The 19,233-nt window shown below is 35.3% G+C and overlaps 2 protein-coding genes across 2 annotated transcripts in view; both read left to right on the forward strand.

Moving 5' to 3' along the window:
• The window catches only part of LOC127845424 (uncharacterized), a 564,768-nt gene extending 557,827 nt beyond the window's left edge, over positions 1-6,941 (forward strand). Inside the window, exons 5-6 of the mRNA XM_052376326.1 lie at positions 2,769-2,927; positions 6,562-6,941. Coding sequence (XP_052232286.1) covers positions 2,769-2,927; positions 6,562-6,891 — 489 coding nt within the window. The 3' untranslated portion in view covers positions 6,892-6,941. The remainder of the gene's footprint in view (positions 1-2,768; positions 2,928-6,561) is intronic.
• The window catches only part of LOC127845416 (uncharacterized), a 577,557-nt gene that overhangs the window by 546,349 nt on the left and 11,975 nt on the right, over positions 1-19,233 (forward strand). The gene's annotated exons all lie outside the window — the stretch shown is intronic.

The raw sequence follows: 19,233 nt of genomic DNA on the forward strand, positions 1-19,233 counted from the left end.
GTCAAATATAAATCCGTTGTATGGGTTCTGCGAGTTTGAAAGTCCCACTACACAAAAAAGCCACATGTCCAACACGCGGGTGTACGCGCATGCGTCAATTAGAAAGCCTGGTGTTCATTGGCTCGTCGTTTTCATAAACAGGCTTCTGATTGCCTCAGATATAGTCGCTCAAGTCGATATAAGAGTTCAAAGGTCAAAAATTAGCATTATACACCTTGTCCGGTCTGTATTTCCCCTATGCATTAACACTTTTTTTAAACAAATATTTCATGTTGGTTTTGTCAGGTTTTTTTTTATTTTTAATTGTGTCTGTGTCCAAACAGGATACCAACTTTGCTTTATTGACACTGGGCTCGACAGGCATCTAGTTCTGAAGTTCATGTCACGTGTGTGTATAGGTAAATGGAGATATATTTTATACATATTTACTGTCTATACATGTTGTAAATAGGATTTATACTGAGTCTGTAGAAGAATACGACATTCAATTTCAATATTTGTTTGACTTTCCCTAGGTGTTATGCTCAACTTTTCAAAGAAAATGAGAGCTATTGTACCCACCGCGGCATTTGCTGTTGTAAATTTTTTTAATAAATCACAAATAAATTTGGGAAAATGTTATTTGTATTTGTCAATGTTAATTTTTCATTACAAAAGCTTAAATTACAAAACTTCAATGCACTGAAAAGTACGTGTGATCTGAGATTATACTCTGTAATAACTTGAATATATTGAATATTAACATGTGATCTGAGCAAATATGTGACAAGTATTCAGAAAAGTTGACCAGCGCTGTCCTCGGACAGCCCTCGTTTTTAATTGTTTTATTTTGTTCCATTTAGTTCTGCTGCAGTAAAATCCATTTGCGAACATAGTTAAATCTGATATTTACTAATCTTTACACTCTTCCTACAGAGACGGATATTTTAGTTTAAGAATAAGGTCATATTTTTTCAGTAACATTTTAATTATATCTTTCTTTGATGACCAACAATAATTGATGTTAGGTTCATATTAGTGACATCCCACAACCATTTTGTTATTCTTATGCTATTTAAGTTTGTCCAGTATGCCTGCATTTGGTCATTTACTGGTTTGCAACATTGTTTTGAATAGTCCAATGATGCACATTACTTTTGACCATTTTATCTTGCAGGCAAAATATCCACTATATGTCTTTACATACACCTCTGAAAAATAAAAAATGTGTAGTTTTAAGTCATGTTGTGTAAATGTACCTGAATGTATGTTAAATTGGTGGGTAACCATGGTCTTGGTGTGCGATGCTTAATGTGATTTTGTGTGGCTAAAGTGAGAAAGAGAAGAAATTACATTATGAAATGTTGCCATTTTTAATGTGTGAATCCAGTTAGTTGTGATTAAGCGCAATTTGATGCACAATGCGGATCATTTCATTAATAATATTTTTTATATGATAAAGGAAACTTATGTCAATATTCCTTTTGCTTAAGTTTTGGGGAAAGTGATTACAATGCTTGAACTTTTCTACATTCAAAGAATAAGTATTTTATTGTTTCTTTAAAGCACTAGCATAGATTACAAATACTTGATTGTATTACCGGTAGTTTACATTTATAAAAGTATGCATTCGTGATAGTTATTTGATACAATATGTTTTTATTGAACATATCTAACATATGTGTCATTTGTTGGTGTTTGTGTTAAATACATAGTTTTTCAGTGGAGTTGTAACTCTTTATTTGACATAATATGATCCCACAATTTATTTGGGTGAAAAGACACGCAGTGATATAGACACAGAAGTCTGAAAAACACACAATGTATCATTCGTTAGAAACAAAAATGAAAAGACCCACAATACGATTTTGATAGTCCCACAAATTATTAGACACACAATGTATCATTCGTGAGCCCGTCCGTCCGTCCGTCCGTAGCCATAACTTGGAATTGCTTTGGGGGATTTCATTGAAACTTGGTTTGAGTATATATGTGGATAATAGGATGATATCTCATGGAGCTGCACATTTTGAGTGGTGAAAGGTCAAGGTCATCCTTCAAGGTCAGAGGTCAAATATATGTAGCCCAAATCGCTTATTTTATGATTACTTTTGCAATATTGAAGATAGCAACTTGATATTTGGCATTCATGTCTATCTCATGGAGCTGCACATTTTGGGTGGTGAAAGGTAAAGGTCAAGGTCATCCTTCAAGGTCAAATATATGGGTCAAATTGCTCATGTAATGTCACTTCTGCAATATTGAAGCTAGCAATTTTATATTTGAAATGCATGTGTATCTCATGGAGCTGCACATTTTGAGTGGTGAAGGGTCAAGGTCATCCTTCAAGGTCAAACATCATATAGGGGGACATTGTGTTTCACAAACACATCTTGTTGTCTTTTAAAGTGAACACGTGTGGATAATTGACTGTTTCATGTTCTTTGTACCAATACCATCCGCATATATTACTATAAGTATACCAGTCTACATACAATGTGCGAGCTTCCGCACATGGGTATTCCGACGTTCTATTAATTGACCTGCGGTTTAGCGTTCACAACGTCGAGCGCATTTAGCAATATAACTTCTTTTTCTCGCTATTTCTTCACTTGCCAAAAAATTCTAGTGGCATAAAACTTAACTCGCAATCTGTATTTTTCACTCGCATTTTGCGAGAGTGCGAATGTTATTTTCGAGCCCTGCATATCATGTAGACAATGCCTCAACCATTTCAGACAAAACAACTTAATATAATATAATATAATATAATATATTTGTTTTCATAGGCACGAGAGATTGGCAGAACTGTCCGTCATTCGTCGATGTGTAAAGTAACAGATCCAGACCTCCGGGACATCTTCACAATACTGACTAGCCTGCTGAGTGACTCGAAGTGTCTATCACATGACGTTACTGCACAAGAGGCTCTGAGGAAATTAGCAGAGGTATAAATTTGTGTTTCGAGACAAACCGTAAAGGTAGGCGCATTCCCACAAATAATAAAAGGGTGATGTAATATGTTTTATGAAAACATAATAATAAATTATATTATCGTGTACATGTAGGTCTACTCTAACTTAATGATATTTTATGATTAACTAGATTGAGTTTCTCTCAAATACAGTTCATGTACATAGATTACTACATGATACATTTATTTTGTACTTTTAGATTTGAAAACTTATTGCATATATGTCCTTACTATTTATGCCCCCCTTTGAAGAAGAGAGGGTATATTGTTTTGCTCATGTCGGTCCGTCCGTCGGTCCGTCCGCCAGATGGTTTCCGAATGATAACTCAAGAATGCTTAGACCTTGGATCATAAAACTTCATAGGTGCATTGATCATGACTCGCAGATGACTCCAATTGATTATGAGGTCACTAGGTCAAAGGTCAAGGTCATGGGGGCATGCATGTTTTACAAACAGCCCTTGTTAGAAAAATATGCCTCCCTAAACATAATTGTTTGGTTGCATTTAAACCTGCATTTAAAGTATTTTTAATGTATCTTTTACATCTTTTTTGTTACTGAAAGTATATATTATTTGTAATATGAAGTGCCGGATGCGTATGCCACCTATGAAGTTGTATGATCCAAGGCCTAAGCATTCTTGAGTTATCATTCGGAAACCATCTGGTGGACGGACCGACATGAGCAAAACAATATACCCCCTCTTCTTCAAAGGGGGGCATAAATAGTAAGGACATATTAATATGCAATAAGTTTTCAAAAATAAAAGTACAAAGATAAATGTTATTTATCATTGTCAGAAATACTATACCTTGACTAATGTACCCGTGTCAATTCAAACATCCTAAATGTTATTAATCATGGTCAGAAATACCATACCTTTACTAATGTACCCGTGTAAATTCAAACATCCTAAATGCTATTTATCATAGTCAGGAGTACCATACCTTGACTTATGTACAGGGGTTAATTCAAACATCCTGAATATTAATTACCATAGTCAGAAATACCATACCTTGAATAATATACCCGTGTAAATTCAAGCATCCTTAATGTTATTTATCATAGTAAGAAATCCCATACCTTGACTAATGTACCGTGTAAATTTAAACATTCTTAATGTTATTTACCATAGTCAGATATACCATACCTTGAATAATGTACCCGTGTAAATTCAAACATCCTAAATGTTTTCTACCACAGTCTGGAATACCATTCCTCGACTAATGTACCCGTGTAAATTCAAACATCCTAATAATGTAATTTATTATAGTCAGGAATGCCATACCTAGCCTAATGTACCTATATACATTAAAACATCCAAAATGTTATTTATCATAGATAGGAAATGCCATACTTAAACTTATGTACCTGTGTAAATTCAAACATCCGTTATGTTATTTACACTGAAAATATATTGGAAATGCAGTAAAACTTGGTTCAGTACTATTGTAACTCAAGTTACCATAGTTTTGCACAAAATCTATTTATATGAAAATACTATTTATATGAAAATACATGCAAATTAATTTGCAAAACTATTTTATCTTGAGTAACAATAGTGTTGCAATAAAAAGGAAAATATAACTTCTGAGTTTATATGTGCAACACTAGTGTATCTATAGATACCATAGTATTGCAATATGACTTTTTGTTTGGATTCAAATATGTTATTGCAACACTAATGTATCTTGAAATACAATAGTGTTGCAATACATTTTTAACATATTTTAGATACAACATTTTTGCTGGATCACTATAAAATTATACATGTTTATAATATCACTGTCATATTTTTTTTATGGATGCAGGGTATGAAAATATGTAAAATTTAAGTGGAAAGTGGTTTTGAGAAAAAATCAGAGTTACAATAGTTTTGCGCCAAACCCTCGATATGACGAAAGTTGCTTTCAAGACATTACATGATGCAGGAACACAATTCGACAGGTCGCGAAATTATGCAAAATTTACCTAAATAAGATTCCAGCCACACTGGATCCACTACCTTTGTTTTTAATACAACTCAGAAAGACAATAAGGATTGAAAACTTACTTATTATACCCCGACAAATAAAGTTTAGGAGGGTATACAGGACTGAGCTTGTCTGTCAGTCTGTCGGTCGGTCGGTCTGTATTAAGTGTCCGCTCTTTAATTCAAGTTGTTTTCGTGCGATCATCACCAATCTTGGTCAGATGTTGTATCTAGATGAGGTCTAGGTCAAGTTTGAATATGGGTCATGCTGGGTCAAAAACTAGGCCACGAGGTCACTTAGTGCGATTTTAACATTGATCCTGGTGTCCGCTCTCTAATTAAAGTAGTTTTCACCCGAGCCTCATTAAAGTTAGTCAGAAGTTGTAGCTAGATGATGTCTTGGTCAAGTTCGAACATGGGTCATGGTATGTCAAAAACTAGGTCACGGAGTCACTTGGTGTGTTTTAAACATTGAGCATGGTGTCTGCTCTCTAATTCATGTAGTTTTCATCCGATCTTCACCAAACTTGTTCAGAAGTTAAATCAAGATGATGTCTAGGTCAAGTTTGAATATGGGGAATGCCGGGTAAAAAACCTAGGTCATAGGGTCACTTGGTTCATGTTAAACATCAGCATGTTGTCTACTCTCTAATTCAAGTAGTGTTCATCTCATCTTCACCAACCTTGTAAGAAGTTGTATTTAGATGATCTTAAGGCCAAGTTCGAACATGGGTCATGCCAGATTAAAAACTAGGCCACGGGATCACTTAGTACGTTTTACACATTCAGCAAGGTTCCCGCTCTCTAATTCAAGTAGTTATCATCCGATATTCACCACACTTGGTCAGAAGTTGTATCTAGATAATATGTAGGTCAAGTTCGAATATTGGCTACGCCGGGTCAAAAACAAGGTCAGGGGGTCACTTAGTGCGTTTTCAACATTGAGCATGGTGTCCGCTGTTTTTTGTGAAGACAACATGCAAAATATTCTGTGTCAATGTGGCATGTGTGGGGTATTTGTCACGTCTGTGATAAAGCTCTAGTTGCCATTAGGAATTGCATATGTAATGTGTAAATCCTCCCATGATGTCGAATTAGTTTTGATTTCGGCGCTCATTGCAGCTTGAACATATTCAAAGTTGTTATTTTTGTACATATGCTCAGATATTGAACCTTACTGTTGTGGTTACACTGCACTATTGATATTGTTAAAAAAGGGAGCTGAATATATTAGGGCTGAGTGCTTTAAGTAAACTGCAATATTATAATTTTAAAGATTTAAACTTTAGCACCAAAACAAATCATACAACTTTAAAATGGCATCCAAAATTGTCGAAATTTTAAATTCTCATATAAGTAAGAGTTTTTCCTTGTTTCTGAATGGCTGAATGTCGTATTGGCCGACCTTTTGCCTTATTGGGTGTGTTTTTCCATATTGGTCGCCGTTTTCTTGTATAAGGCGAGTTTCGAGCTTTATTGGCGAGGCTCAACTTGTATGGGGCGAACAAATTTTACACATTCTCGTCTAATATTATAAAGTTAAGTAATAAATACTGGTTTTATGAGACAGTTGTTGAATGATACATGTAAATACCAGTTTTTCGCAGTTGAAACATATGTTTGTTTACAACACAGCTGGAACGGGATACATTGAGGATAACCACGGAGGAGATGATTCATCTACTAGAGGCTGCTCAAGATACACTTAAGTCAGTTGAACACTTTGCCGATAAAGCTCTGGATGAGATGAAGATGCATCTTGAACAGTGTAGAAAGGATCTCAATGCACATACGGACAAATGTAAACAGGAACTTGATGAGCACGCTGCAAAATGTACAAATGCAATAGATGAACATGTGAGCAAGATGGTTGAATCGAGCTATGAGCAATCGTGTAAAGGTATTTCTTACTTTAACTTCACTTTATTTTGCCTATCAATAACTGCAAATGCATACTACGGATAATTCCTCGTGTGTTTTAATATGTATTGTCATTCTCAGTATACATCGTTAGTAAATTGAATGTTTAAAAAATCGTTGACAAATCGGTGCATACCAACATAAAACATATATGTCACAGGGCTTGAATTAAACTCTCGCAAACAGGCCATTTGCGAGTTGATTTTAAAAAACGCGTCTAAAATGCGAGTGCACAATTGCGGTACTCGCCATTTTTTGTGAGTTGGGAAAAAACAAACAAATTAGCAGATTTCCAAAAAATAATCGTCTGAAGATCAGGAGGATACAGTGGTCTATCTAAGGTCTTTGCCGTTGATCATAATATTGTGAGTTTATAATGTTCTAGATCTGTAAACAACATAGTTTGCAAGGGATGTCAATCTGGCCGGTTTGTCTGCGAGGGTTTATTTTCTGTTGATGCCCGTTTCTCGGTACGTCTCTGGGGCATAATTGTTTCTGGATATGTAAAAACTGCCTTTATCGTACTCGATATATTTTGGAGAAAAACATAAACCCACAGAAATTAACGACTGGCCCAGTTAGAATTAAAATTTGAGAAGCACAATAGCTAACATGAAAGAGAAAACTTTATTCGCGAGTAAATTTTGTACACTGGACGTGACCGGAGTTCATAACGCTGCCGACTATTTTCCTAACACTAGTCAAGTGACCTTTAAAATGTCGTCTACTAAAAAAATAACAAGCTTTTTTGTGGCGAAAATAAACCTAGTTCTTTGTGTTATTGGTTACCACAGTATCTCTACAAGTTCAGGGCTTTATTTTTCGAGTTTAGATCTACCAAAGGATGCATGTTTTATAGAAACATGTATTGCGAGATGGAAAGAAAAAATGCGAGTTAAAATTTTAACAACTCGCAATTTTTTGCGAGTTGAAACAAAAAACTAATTCGAGCCATGTATGTCAGACTTCATTCGCCAATTCTTTGTTTAGTCTGCTGTAATTTGGCGACATCACGGGCTGTTTGTTATCAAATGTGGGAATTTATTGTCATAGTACACATGCGCATTGATTTGTTTCCTGTAAAAGAAGTGTTACGATATCATTGTTAATCTAAAATTTTATTTAGAAACGAAAAAATCTACGCCTTGGGAAAATGGCCAATATATAGCGTCTTTAAATTAAAAATAGCTGTTAATTAATATAACACATGTCATTCAATATGATATATTACTGAGTCACTTACTTGAGTAAAGTAAAGTACTATTTCCAGCACAAATGCCCGTATTGAGCACAATTGTGTAATCATTTGATAATATTTACACCATGCAACCACAAGAATATGTTGACTGTCTAGCAAAACTCTAGCAATAGTTTTTCAATATGTTAAAGCATCGCACACTCGTACAAAATTAAAAAGGACTTTTTTAATGGACTGGCAAACCAATTGAAAACACACTACAATATATATGTGTTGCTTTGTAAATAATATGTTACACGCTTGCTACAGTACACTCCACGCGTTTTCCCCAAAAAACGCGCTCCCTCCGCGGGGGTTTTTCTGCTAGCGAGTGTTCACGCGGCGTTGAGAGAGCGAAGTGAACTCGATAAAACGCTCGGCGTTACGCCGCGTTCGCTAATTCCCGCGGCGTGTATTACTTTAGCCTAGTTGGTAAATGCAGACAATTTCCGTTCTTATCAGTGACCGCCGCGCAACGCCGCGTTAGCAGTGTGCTACTGGGCATGCCAAAAAAGAAAAACATTGTTATAATTAATTGTTTAAATACTGTAGTACATGTATAAAAAAGATAATTGTATAGAAAATTAATACGTATAAAAATTATGTTTTTTAATTCACAGGTACGTCTACAATATAAATGAATATATAGACATTTGACAATTTTAATATTTAAATCATAACACATATAAGACAAGAATAAATGTTACGTAAAGTTTCCAAATGAGAATAATAACTAGTAATCCGAAACACACTACGATTTTTAATGTTAACACGACGTTTACAAATGCTTCCAATAAACAGTCATCATGTATATTTCCTGACAAAAGCGCGCGAAAACTATGCTGCAATGTACAAGGTATACTCCTGTAAAGCGTGCGTGTATTGATTTTTTTGATACAAACTTTATAGGGCAGAGAACATTGAATTTGGTTGATTTCGGTTAAAAGTTTCTTTGGTATTTTTTAACAAAATTATATCGCAAATAAGTTGATATTTCCTCGAAATAATTTCAATTCATACACGCCGAATCTTTATCGTTACGGTATTTTAGTAGAGTGATTTTTTTAACAGTAATTGTACTATAAACTGATTAAAGAAGACATCAGGGCGGAACTGGATTTTAAATGTTTGACTTTATGAAAACACGCAAAGCTTGTCTACTGACCTATTGTGTAGACTGCTGTCTGCGGTGTTTTGACAATAGGAATTAACATGTGTGAATGTCACTCTGCCGATTTGGTCCATAATTACTGGTAAACATTGTTTTGAATGTCGACGCAAAAAGTTGTGAATATTAAATGCAACTATCAACTCAATAGTTACCACCTTCTATTAGCAATCAATGGAATAACCTAACTTCAAAGAGAAAATAAATGCCTAAGCGAGCAGAGAATTGACTTTGTTCCGACAATTAAAACCATTCCTTATGCATATGTTGGACGTGTTTACTTGAGTTAGTTATGCCTTTAGAGGAAGCGGCTTTTCTTTGAATACGTCAAACTGTCAATTCACACAGATTTGCGAGATTTTTAGGGTCCTTGGTCATTTGTTTACATGTTCAGTATAGGAAATCACCTGCTAACATGAAAACTTTGGATTAAATTATCAAAATAAAAACAATGTTGCAAACTGTGTTTATATTAATTGGTAAGTATTAGTTAAAAGACGACGTTTTGTTTGTCGTAAATCAACGAGTTGTCTATACAACAACAACTACTTCTACAACCACGTCGGGATCGATCTACATGTATCTTGGTAGTTTTTATTAATTGTAAATATTATACTACATGTACATAATAATTATATGTACTTGTAATAAATGTAATTTTATTTGAAAATCAGGAAGTCAAACAAAATTAAATTGATCGTTATCTCGTAAAACGCAGAGTTCCCCCCGCGTTGCCAACGCCGAGGGCCGCCGCATCGGTTTATCAGCTTTGCCGATTGTTAACCGCCGCGTCCAAAATCATGCAAACGCCGCGTCTGGCTGGATTTTTAGCTCACCTGAGCGATAGCTCGAGGTGAGCTATTGTGATCACACAGCGTCCGGCGTCCGTCCGTCCGTCTGTAAACAATTTGTAAACATCTTCTTCTACTAAACCATTGAGCCAATTTCAACTAAATTTCATGTGGAGCATCCCTAGGTCATGGGACAAAAGAATTGTTAAAAAAAATTTGATCACATAACCAAGATGGCCGCCATGACCATATATGGTAAAAACCTTAAAAAATCTTCTTGTCAGAAACCGCTCATCAGATTTTCAAAAAATTTCACAGGGATGACCTTTGAGGGCTTCCCTGAAAAGTTGTTCAAAGAAATTTGATTCGTCAAAAAACATGGCCGCAGGAGCTCGTTGAACTTTGCATGTTTATTCGTTTTTGCCTATTTTGTGAAAACTTTCAAAAATCTTCCACATTTTTTGTCCGATCCTTTCCAAATTTGCACAGTGTCTTTATATCAATGAGGACACAAACCCTACAAAAAATGAGCATTATTGGTCCATGAAGTACAGAATTACCTCCCCTTGAATTGAGAAAATGGTGTTTATGCAATAAAGTCCAAATTTTTCATCCAATTCTTTCCAAACTTGTAAGGATTTAGCATGGTTCAAACAAGGGAAACAACTACGGTTTATGCATGTTCTTTTTATTACAGATTTGCCTCCCTTTAATTCATTCAAAATCTCATTTTACAGCAGAGATTCCAAATCTGACCTGTAAATGAGCCCCATATTTACTGCCGGTGCTATGTTACCTTTTCCCATTTGATCATTCTTAAGTATTGGTCTTGTAATGCTGCTACTGCTACTGCTACTGCTACTGCTACTACTACTACTACTACTACTACTACTTCTACTACTACTACTACTACTACTACTACTTCTACTACTACTACTACTACTACTACTACTTCTACTACTAATACCACTACTACTACTACTACTACTACTACTACTACTACTACTACTACTACTACTACTACTACTACTACTACTACTACTACTACTACTACTACTACTACTACTACTACTACTACTACTACTACTACTACACCACCACCACCACCACCACCATTCACAGTGACAAAAAACGTATTCACACAATGGCTGCTACTACAACTTATAGCCCATATAGGGGGCATGCATGTTTTACAAACAGCCATTGTTTCTATGGGATTTTAACCACAACTGTTCATGTTTATCTCCGACACATATTTTTAGGTCACCTGTCATGAAGTGACACGGTGAGCTCATGTGATCGTGTGATGTACGGCGTCCGTTGTGCGTGCCTGCGTGTGTCCGTGCGTCCGTCCGTCAACAATTTGTTTGTGTAGACAGTAGAGGTCACAGTTTGCATCCAATCTTGATGAAATTTGGTCAAAATGTTTATCTTGATGAAATCCGGTTTGGGATTGTATTTGGGTCATCTGGGGTCAAAAACAAGGTCACTAGGTCAAATAATAGAACAACCTTCTGTAGACAATAGAGGTCACAGTTTTCATCCAATCTTTATGAAATTTGGTCAGAATGTTTATCTTGATGAAATCTGGGTTGGGATTTTATTTGGGTCATCTGGGGTCAAAAACTAGGTCAAATAATAGAAAAACCTTGTGTAGACATTAGAGATCACAGTTTTCATCCAACCTTTCTGAAATTTGGTCAGAATTATTGATGAAATCTGGGTGGGATTGTATTTGGGTCATCTGGGGTAAAAATCTAGGTCAAATAAATAGAAAAACCTTGTGTTGACAATAGAGGTCACAGTTTTCATCCAATATTATGAACTGTGGTCAGAATGTTATATTGATGAAATCTGGATTGGGATTGTATTTGGGTCATCTAGAGTCAGGAACTAGGTCACTAGGTCAAAACATAGAAAAACATTGTGTAGACAATAGGGGTCATAGTTTTCATCTGATCTTAATGAGTCAGGTGAGCGATTCAGGGCCATCATGGACCTCTTGTCTTAATCTCCCTCCAGGTCAATCACCGCGGAGTATGGAGGGAAATTGGGGAAAACGCGTGGAGTGTACTGTATAAACCTTAACACCATTTAAATGTTAATGCAAATGATAAAGCCAGTCAAACTTATTGTGTACCGTTAAGTTAAAAAGTAAATGTTCTTATAACAGCTATAAATAGACTACAGGCACAATAATATGCTTACTAATTAAATAGTTTAACTTCTTTATATAACAGTAACATTTTTTTCCTTCAGGCGTATATAAAAGATATGGAAATAACTGTGAACATTTTTAGCTCGACTATTATCTATGAAATATATATAATGGAGCTATCCTACTCACCCCGGCGTCGGCGTCTTTGTGAGAGTCTGCGTGAGCATTGGAATGTTAAAGTTTGTGTACCACCTCAAATATGTTCAATGTCCCTTGACATATTTCTTTCATATTGTGCATACTTCTTTACCAACATGACCCCAATAAATAAACAAGAGCAGAACAGTGTACCAAGCATTTTGCTAGAATTATGGCCCTTTTTCTACTTAAAATATGCATATTATTGATAAATCTATGTTAAAGTTTGCGTACCACCTCAAATATTTTTTATGTACCTTGTCATATTGATTTCATATTTTGCATACTTCTTAACAAAAAAGACCCCAATCTATAAACAAGAGCAAACAACTGTACCAAGCATTTTATAAGAATTATGTCCCCTTTTTATATTTAGAAAATTGAAATTTTGTGATTTTTTTTTTGTTTAGGTTCTCTTTATTCCTAAAGTATCAAAGTTTATGCTTGCAACAATTTTTTAACTGTCATAAGGGGACTTATACTTGCAACAATTTTTTAACTATCATAAAGGGACTGTGCAGGCAAAGTTATGTAACTCTGAATGGCATTTTTATTTATGGCCCCTTTTATACTAAGATAATTTAACATTTGGTTAGTTTTGTTTTTTGGTCCATTTTACTCCTAAAGTATCATAGCTATTGCTTTCAGACTTGGAAAACTCGCTAACCTTCGTAAGGGGACTGTAAGGGCAAGTTGCATAACTCTGGTTGACATTTTAATGCAATATGGCCCTTTTTCTGTCTTAGTAACTTTGAATATTGCGTTTGTGTTTAGATGCACTTTACTTCTAAAGTATCAAGTCTATTGCATTCAAACTTCAAATACTTTCTTACTATCATGAGGGTACTGTTGAATTTGACCTCGACCTTTACTCTCAAGGTCAAATTAATAAATTTTAATTAAATTGCCATAACTTCTTTATTTATGATCAGATTTGATTCATACTTTAACAAAACAACGCTTACCTGACATACAATATTTTTGAAAGATCATCTAATAAATGACCCGCAACCCACATTATACCCCCTCTCCACCCCCACCAAAAAGTGTTTTTTCTTTGAAACATGGTAAAGAAATAAATATTTATTTATTGTATTTTTGAAGGACCGTCTAACCATCCCACACAAGCTATTGCTAACAAACTTGAAATACAATTTTATTAGTTTGTTTTATGTCTTTACAAATGTTCAATAAATTGTGGAAAATATACCTGAACTCAGAATCATCTATAAAGTACGACTTCTTTAAAACATAAGCGATCAGTATGTTTCAATGATGGTCCTCTTCCTCTTACAATATGACTATACGACCTTGACCTTATTGAATATGAACAATTTCCCCATGATAGCTTATGTAATATTGTCAAGAACTCGAATAGTCGCAGGGCTCAGCCTAGGTTCAAACTTGAGGGAGAAGTGACTTCTCCCTGAGCTGAATTTAGGGAGAAGTGAGGCCACTAGAAGGAGAAGTGATTTCTGTTCGGCGTTTAATAAAATCTTCGCTTGTTTTATACCCCTCATTTCACCAAGCCTTAGTATCATCATCAATGACAAACAAATACTATTTTCAAATTCAATAAATCCTTACATATTAAGTCACATAAATCAATTCATACAAATAAAACTTGTGATTTCCATGTGCATCATAAAAATAAACAGTACTTTAATAATGCAATGACAATCCAAACCCTATTTACATCATAATGTATCAATACATGATAATTAGTCAGTGATTTTTTTCACCAAATTGGGAAAAGGCCTGGGGTGGTATTCCAGAAACATCTTTAGTCATTTCTTAAATAATTTCACTTAAGTTCAAAATAACAATGTTTTGTATATCTTTACTAAATAAGGAAACACATGTTTTTTGGTATTCCTGAAATACCATTGGCATAATGATGTTATTTAAATCTATATCTTGATGCCGATCTATTGCAATATGAAATGAAACGCTTAAGAAAATTTCCCAATTTAAGAATAAGAATAAAATTTAACTTAAGATGCTTCTGGAATACGACACCTGGTACCAATGTCATTGGGAATTCTTCGCTTCATGAAATCACCAAATTGCGGTAAAAACGAGTCTTAACAAAACACAATCTTAATGCATGGGACCAAAGACCTATAGATTACATATAGTATATCTATTACTGTTTATCCGAAGTGTATACATATCCGAAATATGTACACTAGAGAATGCCTTACCTGTTTCATTTAATAATCCAAATTTTCCTTGTTGTTATCTGGTTTAACAAACCTTATTACACGTACATGTTTGTTAAATCCAGTTAATGCTTTCTCCATTATTGAATCACCATTAGTCTACTTGTAATTTGAATCGCCAGCTTTGAATTGAACGCGGGTTTAATGTTACAATACATCTGCCATGTGCAATGTCGAAGGTTATGAGTCATGACATAGCAATTTTATTCTGCTCGGATAATTTATATCTAATCGAGGAAATGTGTTTTCTCAATGTCTATTGTGTAGTATTAGGACTTGTTAGTATAAAAATGAGCTGTGATTCCAGTTTATATAAGATGGGTGTTACTCGTAATTATCGGTGGATTAACAAACCGACAAAACTCGCTGGACTTTTACAGTAGTGGATCTACGTAACTAATAGACCTTTGATCAATTTTGTTTTTCTTTAATAATTTTTCCGACTTTCTTTAACCGTGCCGTCTGCCAAAAACATGTAATTATCGAATGTAATCTAGAGTCCGTGATTATCACGTAATCATTAGACAACTTACAGCACGCGCAAAGAAGTTGCGGGATATAAAATAAAGTCGTTTACGTTTGGATACGGTAGATAAAATTATGGTAATTAGCACTTCAATTTGCACGGGTGGGTTGTTAGTTTTCGTTTATATGGTTATGAATTAATGTCTGACAAAATAAATTGCACATCGACTGGATAATAAGTGTTTAAGAGTTTTGAAACACGAAACAAGTAAACAGTAGAACATACTAGAATAAATCGTATTCATATTTACTGTTGGGAATGAGTTGCGCGTGTAAACTTTTTTGAGCGTAAATACATGTCTATAACGACGTCATTTCATCGCTCAGGTAAACTATTGCATATGTACCTGTATATACAATGCGCGCGTTCTCATTGGTAACTATCGATGTTAATGTACCGCTTAACTCCGCCTGCAAGGCGTGTACTAATTGGGCTCGCAGAACAGAGAACAATCCAAACTGTCGGCGAAATGACACTCGCTTTGATCTTTTGATCTAAACCGTTATAGTTTGGAGTGAATGCCCATGTATGCTAGTTGCCTGGATAAGCTTTCACAGCAGTCGATCTTTTGCTGTGATAATAAACTGATAACATAAAAAGCGTCATCGGTGACTTTATGACATGTGAAAATAGAGAATTTTTAGATGAAAAGTTGAGAGAAAAAAACGTCGATGTTGTAAAAAAAGAAGGCGAAGTCAACTTCTCCTTCATGTAATTTAAGGGCGACATTATTATGTCCCGGGCGAAGATGTCGCCCACGTCGACCTCACGGCCGAGCCCTGAGTCGAGCGCGCTGTCCTCTGACAGCTCTGGTTTAAACATGAGCCCACTGTTGAGTATTTGTAAGAAGCATGCGCCCATTTGTTAGTAATATATTTAATTAAGTATGGCTCAATGATAATTTTCAAATGTTCAGAACAAATGTTCTAACTACAGTTCTGCTAAGTTTGAACATGGGTCATGTCACGATGATGTGGAATCAAAATTAAAGAAAACAAAGCCTTTGAACACTCTATAGGCCACATGTAATGTTCAAGTTTCATGAAGATTGTTTATGATAACAGGGCCCAGTTTGCAACTTAGATACTTATAATTAATATGTTACGTTTTGATTTCAGAACTGATCGAACGTACGAAAAAGCTGTACAGGGACACCTTAAATCACGTACCCATATCTCCATTAAATGACTTCAAACATGAAAAATTAGGAGATGTTTATATGCCGCCGAAAATTGTTAAAATGATCGAGAACAAAGGTGTTTTTAAGAAAACAGACAAACAGGTTACGCAGTACAAGGGTGTGTTTTTAACAGATGACAATGTTAACCGACGAATATTTCTTCAAGGTGAGGCGGGGTCTGGAAAAACTACATTCTTATCTAAGTTAGCCCTGGACTGGTGTGGAGAACCGCATGATATTAGTGCATGTGATAACAGTTCACTTTTCTTTAGTGATATCGACGTTTTGCAAAGCTTTGTGTTTGTTTTCCATATTACATTGAGAAATTCGGTAAAACAATTTGACGTATATACTTTGATTAAAGAACAAATAATAGACTCGATTTACTCTCAAGAAGACCGTGAGAAGGCGTACAAACTAGTGAATGAGATCATGAAGCGTGAACAATGCTTGATACTACTTGATGGTCTAGATGAGTGGACCGGACCAGGAGATCATCACAACCTACCGACATTGGTAGTAGATCACAGCAAATGTGTGATGTTATTTTCAACACGACCTTGGAAATTGGCTGAAGTAAAAATTACAGATTTGGACAGATACACGTCGGTGCAATTGGAAGGAGTAAACAAGCCATTTGAGCTCAGCAGATTAATCCTGGGCCGCTTGGTAGATAAGGATGATCTTGAATTAAAATGCTCAGCATTTAAGCATTACATAATGAAACAGAAGCTTGACAATTTACTGTCATCACCAATGATGCTCTCTGCAATTGTTTGTTCATTTGCAGAGGGAATAGAACTCAAAGGCTCTAAGTGTGAAGTATACATTCTCTTACTGGAAAGTCTTTTTAAGAAAGCGAACAGTGAAATGCGTACATTTGAACAGCCCCCGTTTTCATGCTTCACAGAGACTCAATACATACAGCCAAATATAGATACCCTGAATCGCCTAGCCGAATTAGCATTTCATTTGTTGTTTGTAAATGCAAAGGAAAATTCACTAGTGTTTAGTATAAGCGAATTAAGAAAATTTAAGTTGAATGAAAAAGAGCAAAAGGAATTTGCATTACAATCCGGAATTTTGTCGTCAGCACGAAACGCTGCTTTACTGCGACATTCCTCTTTATTTTCGTTTATCCACTTGAGCATGCAGGAATTCCTCGCTGCTTATCATATTTCCCGCAATACCGATCTCGTTGATGGCCTTATTTCTGTTTATCTTAACCGCCAAAGGAAAGCATATCGCGACATATCACAGGTGTTTATATTCCTGTGTGGACTAGATGTTACGTGTGCGGAAAAGCTATCAAGCATGATGGATGAACGCAATGCTTTGTGTATTTACGACCGTTTGGACGCATTTAACTTTCAAAAAATCATACTGGCAGGACACAGAGAAGCTGTTGCAAACGGACATAATGAAGCTTTCCTTAGATTAAGTACCTTCAGGTTCGATCAGCAAACATCAAAAACCAACGACCTTCATAGGATTTGGACAAATAACGCGGCAAATGTCATTTCCTTGGAAGTTTACGACATGACGAAATATTTTGAAAGCAAACTAATGTCACCTGCAAATGACGAGTATGCATCTCATATAAAGATGGACCTATCATTGTGTCGCAAGCTGAAATGGTTAGACCTGCTTGGAAACGAATGGAGAAACAGCATATTGTTGAAAGGTAATTATACCATAAAAGTAATTGTTTGTTAAGTGAATTCGGTGTATATAATGAAAAAGGTAGATCTACATGCAATGTGTTTGTATTGGGCATAAAAACTGAATCATGATTAAACTACATAAGCTAATTATAAGTTTTGTCAGGTAGATAACAGACACGCAAATATTTGTATATATAAAATACTGTGAATTTTAATGATTTTTAGTAATACATGTAGTACAAACACAATACACTCATGTGAACGTGTCGTAGATCAGCATAATGGCGCTATCAGAAAAACAAAACAAGTTAGTCTAATGTTATGATTGTTTTGCTTTTTATATTGCACCCCAGGAAACCATATTCCTTGTGAGCAGTGTAATACCATTGGTGCAGTGCTCGTTATTTTACCATGAACTAACAAAGGGGAAGTAAAATGGACAAATTAAAATTTTCAAAGTCCAATTTGAAACAACTGTGTATTATATTGATAACAAATCTATCGGCCTACATTTAGACAAAATCCTGACAAAATTTCTTTAAAAAATGAGCAAAGCGTGGCTCCCTGAAGTAGAAGATCGGGCAAAATGGGCCATGTTCAGGCAATCAGAAAAACTGCCTCTACAAAGCAAAGAAATTGCAACCAAATGGCTTGAAATTAGTTTTTTTGTCATCCAAAAGATTTATAAAGTCACTGCTTATATAAGGTTTCCTGGTCTTCTCCAGATGGTATCAATGTTTTCCCAACATGGTCATTAAAAACGCAAATTTCCCCACATGAAATAGTTTCTTGGAGTAACCATGCTGAGAGGTTATGACAGACATGTGTTAAGTGTGCATAAATCCTTCAAATATTGTAGTGGTTTGCAAATTAAAGTAGTTTTTTTTTCACTGATTGCCTGAAAATGGACCATTTTGCCTGAACTTCTACTTCAGGGAGCCACACTTCTCTCAAATTTTAAGAAAATTTGTCAGGATTTTTTCTACTGTATACATGTAGGCCAATAACTTTGCTATCAATCTTAATACACAGTTGTTTCAAATTAGACTTTACGTAACCTGTGTTAGTTCATACTAAAATAACGATAACGAGCACTGCTCCAATGGTATTACACTTCTCACAATGTATCAGGTTTCCTGGGTCGTTTTGCAGTTTGTCGTTTATTGGGCAATTAAGTGTAAGCATTATAACAATATTGTTCCAGTACATGAAATACTCATAAAAAACATGTAACAGCATTAAT

Source organism: Dreissena polymorpha, chromosome 9 (genome assembly GCF_020536995.1).
Source record: "Dreissena polymorpha isolate Duluth1 chromosome 9, UMN_Dpol_1.0, whole genome shotgun sequence".
Lineage (NCBI taxonomy): Eukaryota > Metazoa > Mollusca > Bivalvia > Myida > Dreissenidae > Dreissena > Dreissena polymorpha.